At 41.6% G+C, this 22697-nt stretch overlaps 2 protein-coding genes across 5 annotated transcripts; both read right to left on the bottom strand.

The window, feature by feature from the left end:
• Window positions 1-315: 315 nt before the first annotated feature.
• Window positions 316-12764, bottom strand: LOC117215033. Of its 4 annotated transcripts, none has more exons than XM_033461415.1 (7): window positions 12142-12764; window positions 9141-9284; window positions 8452-8613; window positions 7869-8045; window positions 7337-7597; window positions 3682-3938; window positions 316-3370 (listed from the first exon to the last, which is right to left on the bottom strand). In XM_033461415.1, exons 1-7 carry the CDS (start codon window positions 12371-12373, stop codon window positions 3194-3196), a joined length of 1410 nt encoding a protein of 469 aa, XP_033317306.1. In that variant the 5' UTR covers window positions 12374-12764; the 3' UTR covers window positions 316-3193. The 4 variants fall into 4 exon arrangements, with proteins under 4 accessions (XP_033317306.1, XP_033317309.1, XP_033317318.1 ...); XM_033461418.1 differs by having other exon boundaries at window positions 316-3367; XM_033461427.1 differs by having other exon boundaries at window positions 7454-7597; window positions 12142-12763.
• A 458-nt stretch (window positions 12765-13222) lies between these two features.
• On the bottom strand, window positions 13223-22602 carry LOC117215088. The gene is made up of 13 exons (XM_033461525.1): window positions 22435-22602; window positions 22273-22372; window positions 21330-21929; window positions 19688-21129; window positions 19452-19609; window positions 19054-19208; window positions 17196-17359; window positions 16820-16919; window positions 15198-16196; window positions 14476-14960; window positions 14240-14397; window positions 13704-13859; window positions 13223-13616 (listed from the first exon to the last, which is right to left on the bottom strand). The coding sequence occupies exons 1-13, from the start codon at window positions 22536-22538 to the stop codon at window positions 13504-13506; spliced, it is 4734 nt and encodes a 1577-aa protein (XP_033317416.1). The 5' UTR covers window positions 22539-22602; the 3' UTR covers window positions 13223-13503.
• Between the last annotated feature and the right edge of the window lie 95 nt (window positions 22603-22697).

The following is a 22697-nucleotide window of genomic DNA, read 5'->3' as shown; positions in this document are numbered from 1 at the left end:
CCGTTTTTTGAATCTCTCTGTTCGTTTCTTCGGTTTTTAGAAATCAGGCAGCGGGTCGAATCGAATCATCTCGTAATAATAATAATCATAATAATCACGATAATAATAATGATAATAATATGCGGGGTTGTGGCGATATAATTCATTAGAATTTAAATCCCTTCGGTGTGTTTTAATAGAGACTGGCAATCGTTCGAATACGATCGATTTCGATAAATTGGGTGTGCAATCGTCGCCATTATATGCTCTGTTTTTTTTATCCTTTTTTTTATCGTATCTTTTGTTTGCTGGGGAGGATCATGTATGTGTGTTTTGTTTTTTTGTGTGTGCGCGTGTGTATGTGTGTAACAATGATTCAATGACTTCGTTCACGCAAACACTTACAACGTAGAATCGCGTAGTCGCAAGAACGTTCTTAAGACTCTCGTTTCTACGTCTTTTTTCTTCTTCTTCTCTCTCTCTCTCTCTCTCTCTCTGTATTTTTGTTACTGTGTTTCTTTTCCTATTCTTCTTTTAGATTTATTTAGTTATTATTTGATCGGGAAAGGCAGCGTAATTATTCGAACACGAGATGTTGATACACGTTTTTTCATATTTTTCTCTTTTGTTTAATTGTTCTCTCGTTCTATATAGACAAGGGATGTTGCTCTCTCTCTCTCTCTCTCTCTCTCTTTTTATGGTTATCAGTTTCGCTTTTGGTGAAATTCCACACAGCCCCTCGTGCACGTTTGCTTTCTTACGTATATACATGTATATATAGAATATGTATATATAGAATATATATAATTTGCTTTTAACGATTGTTTTTATCTCTACAATTTACATTGGCGAGTCGAGCGACTCGAGAAAATCGTATGCACCGATGCAACGAGACGGTTTACATTGGCATTTAAACAAACAATTACAAAGAAAAAAGAAAGAAAGAAAAAAGACTCAACGACGGTTAATTTAACAAACGGGAACAGAAACGTACTCAAATTATGTCGTTCATTTTTCATTCGTTTCTTCGCCGCAGAAATTACTCTTTCGTAATATTTCGTGATCGTATGCCATAAAGCAGCGGTTCGTCACGGATCGTCAAACGGGAACGAGAAATATTTAATCGTCTAATTTGCACAATGTACCTAGAACGAGTTGTTCGATTCGAGATAAATAATTTCGTATCTCTGAGGGAGAAACGCACGACGAAACGAGTTTTCTTTCATTCTGATTTTCGTAACGCGTGTGTTCAAATTGGATTTTTGGTCAAAGTGCGTTCACCGGAGAAAAAGCAAGGGAAAAGAGAGAAACCGCTCGTGCTTCACGCAGTTTCGGTCGCAGAGAAGCGAGATTACGAGATCGCAATAGTGGTAGCACAATTTTTTGCATATTTTCTTATTTTTTGTAGCTTTTTTTTTGCACGATTCTTGCTGGTGCCACATCGTTGTGTGCGTCCAAGCACCAGCCCGATATCTTTCACGTTTTTCTATTTAGTTGTCACAGAGTAATTTACCTAAGATTAGAGGTATATTTAGCCTCGACCCACTCGAGAATGCCCTGCCAATTGTTTTTTCTTATCGCAGCTAAGTCGGTTCGAGCAAACGAAACGATCGAACGTATCGGTATATCAATATCTTTTTACACAAAACGAAATATGTATATGGACATAGCATGTTCCTTTCTTTGTGCTTTCTAAATACATGATAATACAAAGTTTGAGTTAATTTTCAGGCAAAACATTTATGGCAATTATCGTTCTCTTCTACCGAATATAACCATGTGATTTGGCGTATTGCCGTAAATAGTTAGAGAAATAATATGATAATTATTTTTCCATCTTTCTCTCTAGTATCTCGAACAATTCGTTTAAAACTGGCATCATTTTCTTCCATTGTTGATATGTGATTAAATGCATAGTAAGAAGTTATTGGTAAGGTACAAAGAAACAACGAGTAAGAACTATGTAGTTTAACGTTGCGCTTCTTAAATCGGTAAAATCTTCGTTTGTAACCTAATTTCGTTCCTACTTGGAAAAACGATTAGACTGATACGTAAGTAAATCGTAGTAAACAGAGTATCGTGGTACCGAAGAGTTAATACACAAAGCATCGAACTGTTGACTCGAAGCTCGATTTTTTTTCTGTGTTAGATCACCCGCTTCTGCTCGTAATAATCGTTCGAATCATTGTAAAAAATTCTATCGTCGAACCAATGATCCGTAAATGCTTAAAAAATTTAAGCCGTAAAAAATCATCTGGAATACCAACTCCACTCTTCCTCTTGTCCGTAAAGGGACAAAAATTCGAAACGAGTTACAGCTATTATAAAACCTCGTGCCTTGCTGTTTTAATATCGTTTTACAAAAAAGGATAAAGAAACAGTTGAAAAAGTTTTAAAAGATTACAAGTTTCGCAAAAGTTTCGTAATTAGGAAATTCTATTTAGAAGTAGCATTCGATCGAAGAATTTCTCGTCGTTTAGAAATTATACTCTCGGGATTTATAACGCACGTAAATTATCCGAAAGATGTCATCTGAATTTTGTAACCATTACGGACAAAGAACCCTCCGCTACCGGGTCAGAATTTCGCTGAAAATTTCTGAACCCTTAAATACACGGCACGTACCACCTCTATATTCAGGTACAACTTCGTATTCCCCCACACCTACGTCCAGGATTCACATATACTCCCGAATCTTACGTATTTTAGCACTGAACGATTTTAACTTCGATTCGATCTCGCGTTTTTATACTCATTTTTTAAATACTCAGAGCTGGCTTAACGTCCAGGTACATATCATTTTGCACCTAGCTTTAATAAAAACGTATCATTTTAGAGTAAATTCTAGGCCTTCGCGCGTGGCACAAGCAAAACTTCAACTTTAACAACTTAGCGACCTTCTTTGTACCTTTTGTCTACAATTTCTTCTCATTCGAGCACCGCGTCCGTGACAGAGCATCTTACACGTGCACTTCCCTTTGTTTTAGCCGTTTATCTCTTAGGCGCGTGACGTTTTCAGCCATCTTATTTATTTATTTATTTTCTCTTTGTTCTTAAACTCGGGACATTATCTTCTTGTTTTTGTTATATACGATTCGGAACTGTGCTGCTACGTGTTCATGTATCGAATTTACTAACGTCTCTTCACTGGCTTGTAACCATTCGATTCGAGTCACGTGTGAGTTACGAGTTCGTCGATATTTCTAGTCCTTAACTACACTTGAAAGATGTCACCGGTGGCACGGGGTGCGATGTTCGTTTCGAAGATGGACGTTGTCGAGGTCGTGACGGGAGTCATTTCACCGAATCTGGTCGCGTTCACGTTGGTTGTCGTAATGGCTGTCGTTTTCGCTGGTGTTTCTTCGGTCATGTCCGTTGCGGTCGGCACCTGCTAGTGTACCTCAACGTTTCAATGCGGGACTGAGAATTATTTGGGATTTAAGTAGCTTTAGGGTAGCTTTAAAATTCAGATCGCTGAATACAGGGGGATAAATCGCGGAAGAAGAATTATAATTGTCAGACGTCTAAATTAATTTAGCTTCAGCTTGAAACACTTTTTTCAATACCGAATAGCTTGGCAGGCAATTGCGTTATAATCGTTAAATTATAAATTCTTACGTTATAAGTTGTAATGTAAGTTAGCGTCGAAAGGATCAACTAGGTACTGAACGAATCGACGCACCTAATGTTCCTATAAAATACCTCGTTATAAAACACTTCCTTTCCTTCCTCCACGGATGGCAACAGCTCGTCCATAGAGTGCGGAGTTCTAGGACTAGGCGTAGGGGCGATCTGTTGCTGTTGTTGCTGCTGTTGTTCCCGCTGTTTGGCCAGCCTGAGTTCCTGCAACGCCTGTCGTTGCTCCTTCTCGTTTCTCTCCTTTTCGAGTCGTCGAGCGCTATAACTACGGGCCGAGGACGTCGAACTGTGAACCGACGTTAAGCTAGGGCGACGAGAACCTATCGAGGAAACAACGGGTAAAATTTTATTCTAGAAGTCGGGACAGAGAATTATACGTCCAATCCCCACCCGCCCCCTGCCGTCACCCGGCTGTTCCCTTCCGCTACGCTAAGAGTCAATTAGCTAGGCTTAGAGATCAATCAGAAATACGAAATCTAATTGCGACTGCTCGGCTAATACCAGCGTGACTCTCGGCCTCTGTAAAACGTTTCTATCAATATTCGGCTATACATATAGGAGCGGTACGTAGTTACTGGTGCTGGTTGTCGAATCAACGAGATCCTTCGGTCGCTAGCTAATTATTCGTACATGGGAGTATGCAAGCTCGATGGTCGCATCAGCTGATTTCTTTAATTTTACAGGTTCGTCGAACGTAGAAGCTTTTGACGCTCTGTGCTGTGATTATTTTCGGGAAAGCCGATAGGGAAAAGAGACTCGAAATTAGGATTCCGCGCGAGACAGGCGAATTTCAAAGAGAGTTGCGAACAGGAATTAAGTTTGTAGAAAGTGGATAAGGATCAGAAGGAAAACGAACGGATGCGAAATGTTTTTTGCCTGTTGATCGAAGAACTTTGGGATTTTGACTTTTCGGTGTTCGAGTGACTGTGCAAATTGTCATCGTGTAGATATTGTCCATCGACAGCGAGCATTGCATGGTGTTATGTAACGTAAGAGGAATAACAAGCGGCCTTTTTCAGCATGAAGCAAGCACGTACGAAAGCGAACGCTCACAATCTTTCCTCCACGTTTGCGTTTTTGAATCGCTAACACGGTGAACATTTTCTGCACTGTACGATGTTTTGATCGTGTAGTTTCGTGTAGTTTCGTGTAATTTTGAGTGGATGTCGAAGCAAACAAAATATACGCAGGGCGTTATTAATAATTCCAAACAAATTCTTGATCCTCGTTAGGAATTTAATTTCGCGAAATTATTACGTGAACGTAAGAGCCGTATGTACGTGTACGTGTACACAGGGATGCGAATATGCTTGCGAGCTGTTTAAGTGTTTCTAATTCACGGAGCTTGTTAGCGGTTCTTATTGATTGACGACGCGTACAAAAGGCGACAGAAAATGCAGCCAGACAGAGAAAGAGTAACAGTTATACGCGTGCATCCTGTTGCATATAGAGAAGCTTCGTTCTAGATGTGTACGTCTGTCCTTCGATTTCCAGCAAGCGCATTCAGCATTTATAAAATCCGTGCACAATTATTTCCACTTTTTTTTCAAAACATATAGATCATTCTTTTAATGTAATCGATCCTTTATCGAAGCAACTTTTGATCGTCGTCGGAACTTGTAAAATCGATCTTTAAAAACACACATAGAAGCGAGAAAGCGACGAACAGGCAAATAGAAGACGAATATACTATATATTTTTTCATTTTATTCCTTAGCGTTCGTTCTCGTTACAGCTGTTGACAAAAAAAGAAAAGAAAAATAAGCGGCGACTTTTTTAAAGCTCAGCAAATAAAATGTAGCAGCGGAAAAACGTAGCAGCGGAAGAACGTAGCAGCGGAAGAACGTAGCAGCGGAAGAACGTAGCAGCGGTAAAACGTAGCAGCTGAAAAACGTAGCAGGCTTAATTAGAAAATTTAATCTTTTCCCGTTTCCCCACCACTCGATTGTGCGTAGTGAAAAAAAAGTAGATACGTTCGTTAAAAATTCGGCGCGTTTAAGTCAAAATTGGTAGAAGAAGCTGACCCCTCGCATGCGAACCGGTACTGTACTTCTTTTTTTATTTTGCGTGCGTGTGCGGCGAGCTAGCTAGTGCGTAAAGATTTCGTGTCTCTCTATGTCTTACCAGAGAACGTTCGTTCGTTAACGAGCAACGAAATCGGCCGCTGCCATCTTGCTATCTCGTAACACACTCGTGCAGCGCTTTATATTATATTGGATACACATTAGAATCACATTTCACGTGACAATGTAGCATTTGTGTTTGATTCACGATATAAATATGCCACACGTATGTGTACGTGGTTTTTCTTATCGGTAAATTATTCTTTTTTATCTATTCGGGATGAGTGTGTAAGATACGACTTAGGAGGAGTGATACATATACGCAAATATTGTTCTTTTGTTTTTTTTTTTGCTTTTGTAATTTTGGGATTATCCGGATCGGTTGTACTGTCACGGCCATTGTTTGGCGAACAGAACGCAATTCGAATAAAAATTCCAACATTCTAACCGTGGGAAAACAACAGAGAAAGAAGGGTGAGTTGTTCGTGTCCAGGAGGATAAAACGTGATCGGAGTTCGCGTTTCCCTCGTTCCTTTAAGCCTCGTCGTGATATCGATTTCGCTTCGGTGTAATCAAAGATCGTTACATAAGAGTCAATATAGGACAACGAGACGAATAATGGAACGCGGTGAACGCGAGAGGGAAGCTGGATAATCAGGGTGCTAAATATCAATAACAACGACTACGACACAACAGCGACAACGGTATGGCACGACTCAAAGCACCACCACCATCTTCTTCTTCGTCATCGTTGTCGCCCGCTTGAGAGGCGACTCGTGCAGAATAGAATGTGAAAATATGGTGAGAGAAGGACAAGAAATAAAATAACGATAGATTCGTGTAGAAAACAGACAAAAGAAATTGGAATTAAGAAGGTGATCGTTATAGAATTAGGAAAGATATTCGTGATTACACGTGGTCAATCGCTTTAGCTTCTTTCCAAAGCTAAATTTTTTATGTCTACGTCAAAATTCGCGAAACACTCTACGATCAACACTTTGAGGTCGTATCGAGCTCAGACGTGGGTGTCTTGTAATCGGAATTAATTTTCATCGAAGGAACATTAATAATATAATCAAACGGAATGTCCAAATAATCAAAATAAAATTCAACCATACTACTATTTGGTACACTGACTCGTATCAATAATTGAATATTACGATGCATTAGACATTGTCGTTGGATATATTCGTTATTAAAAGTTAAACGCTCGAGTGTTCTTTACTAACGTACTTGGCAGAGATGTACATCTTATTTACCTATATAACGCGCATATTTTTTCTAGATAAGAAATAATACACTATAATGCGCGAACAAAATGTTCGTTAGTTCAATATGATATAAAATCAGAAATGTTCTTTAGTGTCTGAGAATTGTCGTATGATTGAAACGATAAAAGAGCAGACATACAACCGCAAAGGGTTAAACCTTAAACGAATGACGAAAGAAAGAGGACGGGGCGATTCGAACGAGTCGAAGAAGAAGAAGAAGAAGTAGAAGAAGAAAAAGAAAAAGAAGAAGAAGAGGAAGAGGAAGAAGAATACGTAGAAATAGAAGACACAAAGATGGTGTAGAGAATGTGAGAGACGCGGACAGATAAAAGTGAGAATAGAAGACAGAAAAGGATAGTTAGAAAGAGATCGTTGATCGTCTACCGAGGCCGTCGGACGATCCCTCAGCTACGTCGCTAAGGGTACGTCGATGCTTGTTTCCGCCTTTGGTCGCCTGCAGGTGACACGATATAAGCAAGATGGCGGCGGCACGTGCCGCACCTGCTCTCGACGCTGGTACCAGTGGACCACGGCTACCACCACTACTTGGCCTCCTCGAGAACGCGTAGGTCAAAGGTCCCCCTGTGCTGCTCCTCTGACTGGAGCGCGAGGATGGTCGGCCACCGTGAAGCGTCAGTGGGATACCTGTTGGGTCGTTTTCGTTAAGAATAATATTTCCTATGGGAATTTCGACTCTTCTGTCGTTCTGAATTTGAATCTTAATCGCCTAACTCCTTTGATATACAATTTTTTTCGGCCTAATGAAAATTGTTTCGCTATGGAGTAAAGAGCCCGTATGTTCGACATTATGATACTATACAGAATACAACTACATGTTTTCGTAGGTATTCAAATATTTTATTTGAGCGAGTGACTGTTTGTATCTTGATCGTCGATCCTCTAAACGAGTACTCACCTGTGTCGCTAGAAAACAACATGGGCGGCGCGTGATTGGCGTTGGCATAGTGCCGTGGCCTTGAGTATCTCGCACGACTGAATAACTTGAGCACGAAGCATATCATCGCTGTGAATACCGCTATTCCCGATGCTATGCAGAGCAGGGTAGGAATATCGGTCGTTATCAGCACCAGATCTGCCAACAGATTACAACGTTATGTTTCAATTCTGAACTTGGGTTCTTTAGAAGTGTGTGCACGCTTACAAAAACCATTTTACGCGACGTTGATTCGTATCTCGACTGTATCAGTGCATACAACGATTGGTCACCGAATTAGAACTAAGTGCATGCAGAAAATTCACTTTTCGAACTACGATGCTATGATTTGTCATAAATGGCAAATTGTCCTTGGTAGCATATAAATCGTTACCGTTTAAATTGTAATACGAATATGAAAGAGAACAGGAAACTAGAATCTATGTCGTATATGTATGTAATGAAGATTCTTTTCCTCGTAATAAGATATTTCACGCATGAAAACCGGGTCCGGTTCACTTTGGCAATGATGTAATCAGTGTGACAATAAGTTGGCACGGTGTACCTTCGGCGCAGAACACCTTCTTGTTAGGCCTGGATAGGGCGACCCTATGGTAACCTTGTTCGCAGTCGCACACAGCATTGTGCTGCACCTGGGTGCAGGTCGAGTGTTGATCCGCAAAAGTGCAAGTCGCGCGATAGAAACATTGCTCCCCGAGTCTTTTAGCTGGAAAACCGGTTACTTGTTACTTGTTTCGTCGTTGTTTTTATGAAAACGCGATACGTTTTCGATCTTCCACGCGCGATGATAATACGAATATGTCGAAATTATTCCACGCGATACAGTGTTCTTAGATAAAAACAAAATCAAATATGCTATTTAACGAACGAGAAAGAAGTACACGAATAAAACGTCAACGATTGATTTTCTTTAAATTCGAAGAAATAAGTATCGAAGCGACGAGTTTAGAATTAACCGCGCTATTCAAAGATAGAAGGAAAATTACACAAGAAAAATAGGCATCCAATTGATTGTCATCAAACTTAAAGAAACGCGTCGAAGCAACGAATCGAATAATCGTCGCAAGATGAAGACGAGAACCACGTAAAATATTGTCGTTCGGATTAGACAGAATAATCCACGTTTATTTTCTCCACTTTAGCGGTCTGCGTTACCGCGGTAATTCTCGCTATCGGAACGATCTACTTGAAGAAGAAAATAACATGGAATCGGGTGTGAAACGAGCTACGTACGTTTGGCACATCCTTTGGTAGGCCCAAGACGAACTGGATAGAATTTTTCGCACTCGCAGAAACCAGTGACTGTGTCGCAGAACACGTGCTGCAGTTCCGGATTGCACGAGACATCGCACGGCGAGCCCAGGTACTGCCCCTTCGCTGAAAACAGACGAAATCGATAGCATACCGGATTATCTACGACGTTTCTCAATAGCAGATGAAATATGTAGGTTGTTTCCTTAAATAGCGTGCGCTATTGTTCCAGACGACTATCGCATCGTGCTTTCCTCCGTCCAAACTTCAGAATCCCATTGATCGCACGGTAGAATTCAGTTTTATTCAATTTCAATCAACTTGCGACCAAGTCGTGTTTCCCTATCGCCACAAAATTTGTTTGATTCGAGAAGGATGTGAAACGATCGTCGTTACTTGTAAAAGATCGCCTTCTTTTTCTCTTTAGTTGAAACTAGCGCGAGATCGACACATAGAAAATTCAATTGTCACAAAAATTGAGACACGCGGCTTTGTAGCTGTGATAGCTACGTGCCACGGCTACCTTAGTGGTAACATTTTTGCAGAAGAAGGTCCATTCATTCCGAAGAGTGTCCTCAGTTATTTTCGTTATTGTCACTGTTGCTTCGGTCTCCAATGGAGGTATCGTTCTTCTTTCAACTATTATTCCCGGTTTCGATACGCGTCTTTGTTCTGCTTTTGACGTGCAGCCTAAGCGCGTTGTCACAGGCGTCTGTTTGTCGAGCCACGAATGCGCATACATTCTGAACGATTAACGAAGCAAAGAAGCCATTGTTACACACTCTATCCAGGCCACTTTCTCGCATCAAAAGATGTTTGATATCTGGTGCGCTTTTGTAAACGATGTTGGGACTGCGTCGATTTTCCAATCATTCTATATATCGTGGTTCTAAATTCGTGGCGCAAGAAAAGTCAAGGAGATTTTGTGGCTCGAAATAAGACGAGAATGAAGAACGACGAAATCGCGTCGAAGGCCTCATTTTTGAAAATTGTGTTTCAAACTTGTGAATTTAGGATCATCACGGTGTGTAATTCTAACACGAAACGGTGAAATATTCGGCTATAAATTCACGATAATTTTATGCATGGATGAATTATATTATTCTATTAGCCGTTAACCGAATGATTAATAAAACTTGTTTTCATGCAAGAAAAACTGACGGGGAAAATTAGCAGGGCATATTTCCTTGGGATAATTGCGCCGTTTGTGTCAGGTTACCAGGCGCGGGCACTGAGCCAGACAAGTATCGATTTCCCCTTAATTATCGCGTTATATCGTTATTAAATGTATCATGGCATGGGTCAGGTTTAAGGAGGAAACATAACGATGATCAGCTACGTTGGCAAACGTTCAGAAACACACGCTAAACCGTGGGATATCGTGTCACGTTCTCGCGTGTACCCTAATTAACTTTCCATCGAGGGCGCACGGGATGGTGCAACGGAGAACATCTTACGTACGAGTTTTCGCCTAGAAATAGGTTTCTTCGTTCCTAGTCCAGAGCTCGCGTTTGCCCTGATCGATCGATCGTTCGAACTGCAGATGAATGGGAGGAGGTCGAGCCCGGCTGTGTCGCGTAAATAACGGAGCACGCAGAATTATGCTTTTTGACCTGATTCAGGAAGTTCACGACGCGCGATCATTAGGCTAGGATTCGCCAATGTGTGTGTGAGTGTTTTTACCGCTCATCGAGCTCTACTCCAGAGCGGAGATTTCCTGCGAATGTCGTCAAGGAAACAAGAGCGAGTGACGCACCATACTTCTCCTTCTTTAACGTCTTTCCCCTTCTGTCGTTTCTCCTTCTCTGCGTTACGTGTCACGGGCTGAAGGGAGCGGAGAAGAAGGAGAAACAGAGATCTTTTTGAAATCTCACGCAGCTGCAGGCAGTGTGCAAACTCCCACATGCGGACATTGAGAGAGCTTGCAGCATCCATTAAAATCAATACCGGCAGAGTGGTTGGCGCGAAAATCAAGAGGGACTAGTTTCTTCTTGCCCTTGCATCTATGCGCAGGCGCACTCGCGAATTTCCACGCGAAATATTTTGTTTTCCTTTATTTTTATTACTCTCTTCGACTTTGATGCTTTCCCACGATTATCAATGCGATTTCTACGAGATGCGTCATAACTTGGGATTCGATGAATACGAGAAAACATTGACACGATCTCACGATCAGTTAGAATATCGTCTGTCGTATCAGAAGATTTATACACGATCGCAAGTTCGATGATTGGATTCGGAGAAGAATGAGGAAAGTATCGCTGAACTTTGCAGTTTGTAACATTTACCATCTGCCTTCTCGTTAGATTTAACGAGGTAGACAAGGGTTACTTATCGTCTGACAGAGGCAAAACGTCTAGATGACGATAACAATGACAGTAACAAGTGTTTGCACCCTGGCTGAAGATTCTGGAGCAAAGTGTTTGCACGCTCGTACAGAGCATGCGCGAAGAAGGCGAGGCAAGAATCCCGTGGCACACGCGTTTCTTCGATCGTCCTTGTTTCACGAGAAAAGTAACGTAACGATCCTTCAATGAGAACCATCATATCGATCCGAAGAAGGACTAAATATCGAAACACATACCGATCGATTTGAAACGAAACGTAACAGGATCGGTGGGAATCATTTTCTAAGTAGTATATGATTATTTTGTACCGATCAACGATCGATGCATCGAATCGTGAGACTGTTCGCGTTATTAAGTCTCTCGCTAATTCCTGTTGCTCGTCCTCTCTCCCGTCCCACTACACCACTTGTCGTCAAAGACTCGTTACGAACATCGTCCTCCATATCGCCTATCAACGTATCAAACTGCAAAATCCAAGCAGAAGTCCCTAACTCGATATCTCGTAATATCATCAGTCTCAGAGAACTCGACGTTCTCACCAGTCTTACCAGTTTCGTTAGAATCGTAACACCGTGCCGCGTCGAATTAACGATATCGAGCATTCACGGTTTCTGGTCCACGGGTGGAACACTCACCCGCAGTGATGTTGTGCTCGAAGTAGTCCTCGTCGTCGTCATACACGTCGTCGTCGGCGTCGTCGTCGTCGTAGCTGGATCCGCGTACGTCATCACCTGCCAGTAATCTGCGGGTCAGGCGATCCGGGCGCGTGTCGCAGCTGCAGCCGGATACCAGGAAAACGAAGCAGATGAGAAGCAGGAGCCAGGAACGGCAGCAGGTCAGTCTCAGGGCGGAGGGAAGTGCGCTCATCGCCCCCGCGGCGCGAGTCAACCCCCGAAACCGACCACCGGCGGCGCATCGACATCCTTCCCCGTCGCCTGCCCTCCCCCTCCCCCCTCCCACCCTCCTGCACGCCCTCTCGCCCTCGACGCCTCTGACAAGCGCCTTATATCGCGTCGAACCGTCTGTAAAACACCTTGGCCACGACAACACCAGCGGCTCACCTCGACTCCGACACACGTACTATTCGAACACGCGTCGTTTTTCTCGTTATCTTTGTCTCTGTCTTCGGCAGCGGTAACTCGTAGGCAGCAGCAGCACGACCGACGACGGCGACTGTCTGACTGTCGGCAGAGTACCACCGCGGTTTTCGGTTCCGTGCTCCCCCGTTCACTGACGCCTTCCTTCCGCTAGCCGGTCGACCACCGCGACTGCAGCTGCGCGATGCCACCCGTTGACCCCTTCCTTTCTCCTCCCTTTGTGCCGCGTCGATCGAGATCAGGGCTGCTCCGTCCTCTCGTCGTCGCCCAACCTCCAGCTATCAGGGGGTGAAGGATTATTGGTTTGTTACCTTTCCAGCCGGCTACCTTGAAACCAACGCGATTTGAATTATACGTATGCGATCGTGCGCGCCGATACTTCGGTTAGTCCGCTGCCGTCCGGCTACCTAGTTCTCAGCATTGTGCATCGTATTGGGTTTGGAGGGTGGTCGCTCTTTGCAGGTCAGGATCTGAAAGAATGTCGATCTCGATTGCCTCGATTATGCACAGTGTGTATGTACGTTTCGCGATCGTTTTCGTTCGACGATGTTTTCCACGTTGACGTTGACGGTATATCTACATGATCATATGGAAGGCGTAATGGAGGATCGTGGATCGTATTGGGAATCATTTGGCTTCGTTCGACGTCGCTGTAGGATATTGGTATGGTTAATCGAGTACAGCTTTCTTCTTTTCTTTTGTAGAACGTTTTCGTATATTTAATACAAAAGGTAGCGTTTCAAGTATTAATACTATCGTCATAGGTGTTCCGTTTTTCACGCGATGATATCGTACACGTATCCTGAAGATTGTACATCGCCTGTATATCTTCTTATCCTCCGAGAATTTACTAGGAGAAAATTCTCGTTCAAATACCGATTCGTACTTTCTTTGTTCGTTCTAATTTATCCCAGTGTCGTTCACGATTGCATCGTGACTTTCATCTTCCGAAATGAGACATTCGTTTGCTTCGTGTGTGATAGTTTCTTGATACAAATCATTTTGCACGATGGCTGAAGAAAACAGAAACAAAAAGATTAAACAAAGAAATCACGTTGCTTATCGCGTTATTATTTTATTATTAATTCTTATCGTAATACCTGCGCGCGTCTTCATTTTCCGTTGTCTACGAATGAAGAAATACGCTGCCGTTGTTGCGGTCGCTATTATTACGATCGTAATTGTTGTTAATGTTCCAACCATCCTGGACACTGTGTTAGTGCTGCTGTGATACATAGATAGGTAGCACGGCGATTCTTGAAATAGAACATACAACTATGCAATAGAGAATTTTCGATATAAAATTAGAGTTTCCTACGAAAGTATTTGAATCTCTATAGAAACTTCGTATGAATTACGTGTATCATATAAGTTTGTATATTTGTTTCTGTGTTTCACGTTATATAATTTGTATAGTCTTTGTGTTATATAAAATATTTCCAAGTACGATCAGTATTGCTATAAGACGCAATTATCGTGATTATATTAGCAAAATATGAAACAAATCTCGAAGTAGATTATTCGGCGCAAGTTACAGCGTGTGACAGTGGATTCACGTAATTGTGAAAGATATAAAGCTTTTCTACTATAGGAGAACAGTCATATTTTAGCAATAGAGAATATATTAAGAAAATACCTCTTTCGACAAAGCAACCAATCGTCGATGGACCATGGTCGGAGGTTATAGTAAAGCAGAAACTTTTGTTGCCCTCTGTGTCGTTGCATTGGTAGCAATACGGTGCGTAATGTCTGGCATCCATTTGCGTGCTATTCGTCTCATTGTGGACCGTGAGTCTATGAACATTTTTCTTTTAAAAGTTCATTAAATCTGTACTTCAATGCAAAACAAATTCGTATTACCATTATACTCACCGATTGACGGTCTTATCGTCGAAATCCATTACTAAAATGCACACAGTGGGTTGGTCACAATCCCACCCTGTCCATCCGTAAGAACATTCACACGGTTCCTCGTTCTTCACGCATACTCCATGACCTTTGCAAACGCGTGTACACGGCTTAACGCAGGTACCATTCGCACTCAATTCAAAGCCAACATCGCATCGGCACTCGTTTGGCGCCACGCATTTTCCGTTCTCGCAGCTATTTTCGCAAAATGCTACGCACGAGCCTTCGGATTCCTTGACGAAACCTTCTAAACACTGACATACATGTGGCGCAACGCAGATACCGTTTTCACAGGAGGAACAGATTGGCATGCACCGATTATCTGACGATCGTGTGTAGTTGTCATTGCAAGTGCAGAAATTCGGCGCCGTGCATTTACCATGTTTGCAACTTGGTTCGCAGATAGGTTCACAGGCTGATATATAACCATCTGTGATTTTGTCTAGGACCTATATATATATATAGAAAGGATATGACAAAACAGTGAAAAACTTTTATGCGCACAAATGTCGGATAAGTCTTATTTTCCAAGCTAGGAACAATTTAATTTCGCACTAGAGATGCCTGTACGCACGCAACCCACTGTACATCAGCGTATGCATTTGAGCAACCGGCAGGGACCAAAATCTGGATTCTAAAGCTCCTAGTTAAAAAGACACGAATCGAAAGATTACAGTTGTACTCACTTCGTTTTCCTTCACGTTCGTATCGATCGTTCGATATCCATCGAAGCAACTGCAAGTGTCCGGTGCCACGCATGTTCCGCCAGGTTCACAAGGAATCTTGCAAAACGGCACGCACGTTCGTTCCTTTTCCTCGAACCAGTAACCCTCCGTGCAGTTGCAAACTCCTGGCGCGGTGCACGTTCCGTTTCCGCAAGGTTTCTCGCAAATTGGCTCGCACACGTGCTTCATCGTGTCATCTCCGCTAACTTGATAGCCGTCGTGGCAAGAACAGATGTCAGGTGCTGTGCAGGTTCCATTTACGCAAGCCTTTTCGCACATGGGCTCGCAAACATACTTGGAATCGTTCAATAATCCGTAACCTGGGTCGCAGCTGCAGACTTCCGGGGCGATACAAGTTCCATTCACGCAGGATTCGCTACAGATCGGTTCACAGTCCTTGGCCTCGTTCTGTTGGTATCCTGGGTTGCATGTACAATTGTTTGGTGCCGTGCAATTGCCGTATTTACAAGGTTGCTCGCACTTGGGCGTGCAGGTGAACATATCCATAAGTTCGTAACCATCGTTGCAAGTGCAAACGTCCGGCGCTGTGCACTTGCCATTCTCACATGGCATTTTACAAATCGGCTTGCACAGTAAATCGGATAGCTCGTAGCCTGGATTGCAGACGCAATGGTTCGGCTCCACGCAACGAGCATTTAGCTGTTCGCAATTTTGCTGGCAAATTGGTTGACAGTGCAACTTGTCAGCGGACAATTCGTAGCCAGTGTTGCACATGCATTTATTAGGAGATTGGCAAACGCCGTTCTTGCAGTTCCCCTCGCATACTGGCTCGCACGCGAACGATACATACTGCTGTCTAAATCCTTCTTCGCATTCGCACGTATTTGGTTTTACGCATCTTGCGTTGATGCAAGGAACCGAGCATACTGGCACGCAGACGTTGTCGTTTTTCACGTAGCCGTTGCAGCACGTTTTCTCAGTCACCCAAGTGGTTCTGTACTGAAAACCAGAAGAGATTGATGCTAAGCTGTAATAGCGATTCTCATCGATAGACTGTGCATATTTATGCATTTGTGACATGTAGATAATATCTTTATTGCTTCGCTTACGGATTACAAGGCATTGTGCGTCTTTGGTTTGTTTCGGTCTCAATTACTATCTAATACTTGGTTATTACTATATTACATATCGCACATCCGCTTCCTATTAGCGATTTAATAGGAAACAGCCATCTTCTATTATCCACATTACAACACATCCTTAATAGGCATTAATTAATGTGCGCAAATGCAGAAATATATATATATATATGACATCAAAAGTAAAGTGCATATTATTATATTTGAAGACAATAGGAAAACAACATGATCGCAGCTTCTACTTTTTACAAGCAGTTTTGAGATTCATCGTGCTATCGACCAATCTTGTATTACCAAAATTTTTCGTACAATTGGTTTTAGAGCTAAGCATATTTTCCCCTTATTAGGCGTAATTGTTTCATTCCCTCAAAATTTTGATTGACTGACAAATTAGGAATTAAAAGAATTAAAGATACAGAGTGTATCACAGGTAAGGAAATAGTCACTGGACGTTCGTGACTTTGAACCTTCCCTGTTCCATACCTCGCTCCTGTAGTTTGTTCGAGTCTTAATCACATAAAAAAGTCCCCATTTCCGAGCCTTGTACGTTTCCGTATACGGCACGAATCGTTCTTCCCTCCGACTGAAACAAAAAAGTTCCTTTGCCATTCGTTTGCAATCTTGTACGATCTTCTTGTACGGCAGATCTCCATTCATCTGAATTTCATTTATTGGAATGAAATCTTGGTTAATGCCCGATCAATTGAACTTTTGCCACTTAAAATCAATCGTTTCTATCGTGTGAACGAAAAATGATAGATAGGTTATATGAATTGCAATTATACAAACTGTTTGTCCAATAAGTTTCAATAAACGCAGTTCAACCGTACACCGAAGAATATGGTAGTTTCTATGTTACCTGAATCTCACGATGCACTCATGGTCCGAATCATCCAACTCGTTTTTAGGTTGCCTGGTCGACCACGACGACATCATTGCACCTGTTATAAGGATAGAGTTTATAAAGATTATACCACCAATGTATCTCATATTTCTCGTCCTTTCGTTCATACGAGCAATTTGCTACTGAAACTGATGCTAAATGCTGCAATTGATGGGCTCGACTTCTTTTATCTGTTTCGCGTTATCGACAGGATGCTCGATATCGCGGAGGTTCAGACAATTTTGTCGTCAGAGTTGATCGAGTTACACAGAGGATCCTTCGTCACAAATGTTAACCAACCGTGGGCAACCTGGCTCGTTTATGTCCGAAGTGAAATTTCATTTTTGAATATCTTGGAAAAAGGGGGAGGGTGGGAAGGAGATCCAGGTTCCATTGCCTAAAGAAGTAGGCACTAATTCTTCGAATCAACGAGAATTTGGTTCAAGTAAGTTTGTTCTAGAACAGCAAGCAATAAAAATTTCTCTTGTGCTGTAAGCAACTCAGGTTGCCTACGAAAGGTGCAAAAGATATGCTTTTTCACGGAAGGTTAATAGGATTTTTGCTTTATCTCTTCGTTGATATGTATAAACATGGGGGAAAGTAATAATACACATATGTATCTTATAGATTTGCGGAATTACCACTTCTTAGCTGACTATATCTTTGTATAAAAATAATAAGCATATATATTTCTGCTCGTTTACTTTATCGGTAGTTACAACGATAATATCAGGTTGTTAAACGAAAAATAAATTTAGTATATAAAGGCGATTAAACGCATTCTGCATTCCGTTTAACATTAGAACTACCGCATCAGTCAAATTGACTGGTTTTACAATTTTATTTTAAAATTCGTGTTATATTTTTTTCCACAATGATGTAATGACTTTCGCAACGATAACTAAAAGAATAATACAATGAATTTTATTTTGCTTTTATGTATAAAAATTGAAAATAATTTTGTACCAAAGCTATTTATACCAAAACCAGTCAAAATGACTGGTACGTGTCGAAGTGTAAAAGGGTCCTGCAATCTGTTTATCGAACCCCAATTAACCAGTTTCCTCGTCTCGTACAATTTCCCATACGTTTTTAAAATTTTTACTGCGTATCATTCAATATGACGACATCAGTTATCAGGAAAATTCCGGATCGATCGCTAGATCGCTAGATGCTAACACTAGAAATACAACACCAGTCGAAACGACTGGTTCTACAATTTTATAAATATGTCAACTCTCGTTTAGGGATCATGGTCTCAGCTGGATTAATAATACCAAAAATATACTACATAACATGGAATTCCTTCTGTAAGAACGTAATAAATCGAAAAATATAAAAATATTCTATTATCACGTATTTTTTAAAGACATGTCATTTTGACTGGTTGTGATAGAAATAGCCTCGTGTTAACTATCGGTAGTTCTAGTGTTAGAAAACTTTTTAATGCACGAATTTTTTCAAAAGAGGTTACGAATGAAGTTTCTAAATTCTAGATCTGGTAGCCTTTATAAATTTTAAGCAACGAAACAAATTATTATTTCGAAAAGTGAGAGGGTTTGAGTTAGATTGAAACTTGGCCTGATGGAATATGTGACAAACGTTTTATTTATAAAATATATTTTAGATGCATCGATGTAGTAGCTTAACAAAGAGGTGAAACGATGAATACAGTTCGTCTTCCAGTTACAGGCTGCTATTCTCTTCAGGAATTAAAGATGTTTGTCCTCGGGACGACGTTGCTGGCGTATTATCTGCGTTTGCAAACGACAATTCAAAAGTTGCGTTTTTAGAGACTCTTATTTGGAAACTTTGATGACGTAGCGATACATTAATTACCAGAAGAAATTTTCTTTTTCAAGCTCGTTCGTATCAACGCGTAGATTATAGCGGCGCTACCAGTAATCACCGTAGCACCCACGATTCCAGATATCGATGCGTAACTTAGGCCTTTTGTGCGTGTTGCGTACACTCGATAACAGCTGGAATCTACAATGTAGTGTCCCAATTAAAAAAATGTAAGAGATAGAATTGGCACGAAAGATTCGTGTAAAGCGATAACGAATCGACAAAGAAGATTATTTAATTGATTAATTCGTAACAAAGTTAATTATCATTACTGATATTCGTAACGAAATTTGTAATCTCTGAAAAGTAATTAGAAGCTTGTTCTGTAGAAGCTTGTAATTAGAAGCTTGTGTGTAGAAGAAAGTTGTTCATTTATAGTTGTACCGATCAGACAGGAGATCGTATCATCCTCTGTGTTGTTCTCGTACTTTCCAAAGCACAAAGTCTCGTTATTGATTTTGTCTAAACAATCGTGGTGACACATTGGACTATTTTCAACTACGTAAGCGATCGTGTTGTTTACATCGTACTCGACGTTCGATCTGCAATGAAAAGAGCATGAAAATATACAAAATGCACATAATGTACAAAAATATTATGTAAAAGTTTTCAATACTTACGCGTTTAAGCGTTCGCTTGTGTGGTTCATCGTCGCGATACAAAATCGTGTTTCCCCACAGTCCATCCCATCCCATCCGTAATAACAGTGGCAGTTTCTGTTATTGACATCGCAAACTCCATGGTCGTTGCAATTATTCTTACACGCGCTGACACAGTCGTTACCATCGTTTGAATTATCAGTATCTGTTTTCACAAAACCAGCGTTGCATCGACAATCACCGGGTGCTACGCATACTCCATTGAAGCAACTCTTGCAGTACGGTTCGCAGACGCTCCGATTTTCTCTTTCCATTAGAACGAAACCTTCGTCACATTCGCAGACTTCAGGCTGCACGCAGGTTCCATTGTTGCAAAATTCGCAGAATGGCTGACAGTGACCTTCTGCGTCTTCCGCGTAACCCGCGTAGCAAGTGCACTCGTTCGGAGATGCGCAGGTACCGTTCCCGCAGTCAAAGTCGCAAACAGGTTCACAGGTAAACGCAGTCTCGTTACCCATCGATTCATAACCCTCTTTGCATTTGCAGCTATCTGGTGCAACGCAGATCCCATTAACACCGCACGATACCGTGCATACAGGTTCGCAAACGTTCGGAACGTCCCACGATAGACTGTAACCTTCTTTGCAATTGCATTTCTCTGGTGCGCTGCAGAATCCATTCTCACAAGGTTGTGTACAAACAGGTTCGCAAACATTTGAATTATTCTTCGAGGGTCGATAGCCTGGTTCGCACGTGCACTCGTTTGGACGAGTGCAATATCCGTTGACACAGTCTTCCTTGCAGATCGGTCCACAAGCACTGAAGTTATTTTCCAGTTGCTGGTACCCTACTAGACACTTGCATTTGTTGGGTTCGCTGCAGAATCCATTGAAGCACAAGCGGTCGCAAACAGGTTCGCAGATGGTACTAGAATTGTGTGAGAATTTGTAACCAGAATTGCAAGCGCATATCCCAGGAGCACCGCAGTACCCGTTGATACACGGCTCTGTACACACAGGCTCGCACACGGTCCGGTTTTTTTTCGAGTATCCATCGTTGCAAGCGCATTCGTTAGGTCTAACGCAAGTTCCAAAGTGACATTCTTCTTCGCACGTCGGTTCACAGACGAAGGGGTCGTCTGCGGTTAGATGGTAGCCGTCTACGCAAGCACATATGTTGTGGCCGATACAGTGTCCGTATTGGCAAGGCTTTTCGCAGATAGGTACACAATGATTCGCTGTGTGAGGTTTATAGCCTGGGTTACATTTGCATGTATCTGGATAACTGCAGTACCCATTCACGCAACCTCCTTCGCAGACAGGCTCACAAACGTTCCCCTTAGTTTTTGATTTTGCGTAACCAGGATGACAGTTACATTCATTTGGCGCACTGCAGTATCCGTTTACGCAGGTCTGCTCGCAGATAGGTATACAGGCCGATTTATTGGCGAAGAATTCCGTATTCTAGAAACAGAAGCACTTCTTCTGTCGTATTTCTTCACACTTTGAATATTTTCGTTTGATTTATTTCATTAAAATATTTGTTCCTTTTTACCGATATTGAATAAATTTCAAAAATCGGCATTCTACTGTAATTATCAACGTAGATTCAGAATTTTCTTCGAACTTTCACGTAACAATTCAAGAATTTATTTTACACTTACCATTATGTAACTCCTATTATCAAATCGATAGCCCTCGAGGCAAGTGCAGATGTTAGGAGCAGTGCACTCTCCGTACGGTGCGCAAGGAATTTCGCAGAATGGCACGCACAGGTGTTTCGAGTTCTCGTCTGTTTGTACGTAGCCATCGTGACAAGTGCAGGTATTAGGCCCCGTACACTTGCCGTTCACGCAAATTTTCTCGCAGACTGGCTCGCAGGTGTAGGTCGAATTATCCAGTAACTTGTAACCTTTGTTACAAGTGCAACGTTCCGGTGCTCCACAAAAGCCATTTACGCATGGCTTACTGCAGATCGGCTGGCAGTCCTTAATACCCTGGTGTTGGTATCCCGGATTGCACTCGCACTTGTACGGAGTCATGCATTTTCCATTTTCACAGTCAGGACAAAATGGTTCGCAAACATGTTTGTTTGCTGTAGACAAAACGTAGTCCGTGTAACACTGACAAAAGTGATTGTTACCGTACGCATCTTCGACGCAATAGCCATTCGTGCACTCAGGAGAGCAGACAGGGTAGCATTCGTCGAGTTTCATTTCATACGTAGGGCAGCACATTTTCTCAATACGATAGTCGGTGTAATACTAGAAATATTTTTTAAGCGTGTACATTTTTGTCTTATCAGTTTGTAATACGTACATAGATGGGGCGTTTTTATGCAGGTAGAATCTTACGATCATGATCATCTCTTATGAGAGAATTTAAAGATGTAGAAATACACAGAGCGTTCCAAATTGTTTCATTAACGAGGCATTGGCTATGAGATATAAATATTCCAAGCACATACTATACTCGTTATAATCTATATACTACGTGAAATAAATCTTTGCTTACTCGTATACACAAAAATATGAATTCGCATAAATATCGCCAGTCTACTAATTTCGACGAAAATGGAAATTCTTCGCGTAGAATCAAATGGTTTACCTCTTTTCTGTATTTCCATCGGTATTTTGTTTCGTAAAAAATTGCCCATTTATTGACTCGATAACTCTCTCTGTATGAGACGTTCCGTGACGCTCTGAAACTAAGAAGTACAATGACGATTAAATCGATTTGTTCATTATTTCAAAGACAAGGCGAATATACCTGACTAATTTGTCACAACGTGAATGGCTTCTACTGTATAGATCCGGCTCGACTTTGCTTACTTGGAGAAAAATAGCGAGAAGTATGACGTAAAGAAATGTCATTTTCAGATTTGTCTCGTTCTGACGCGTTCTGTATTAATGAATGAACGATACTAAAGCATTCGTTCTCTGCAGTGTTTCATATCCTATACAATATGAAACGAAACAGGATGTTCAGAGATATCTCTCTCTCTAACTAATCACCAAGAATTCGCAAAGCTA

Source organism: Bombus bifarius, unplaced genomic scaffold (assembly GCF_011952205.1).
Source record: "Bombus bifarius isolate JDL3187 unplaced genomic scaffold, Bbif_JDL3187 scf7180000007971, whole genome shotgun sequence".
In the NCBI taxonomy this organism is placed as follows: domain Eukaryota; kingdom Metazoa; phylum Arthropoda; class Insecta; order Hymenoptera; family Apidae; genus Bombus; species Bombus bifarius.
The sequence above is the reverse complement of the archived record's forward strand: the minus strand, read 5'-3'. Positions and strand labels throughout refer to the sequence as shown.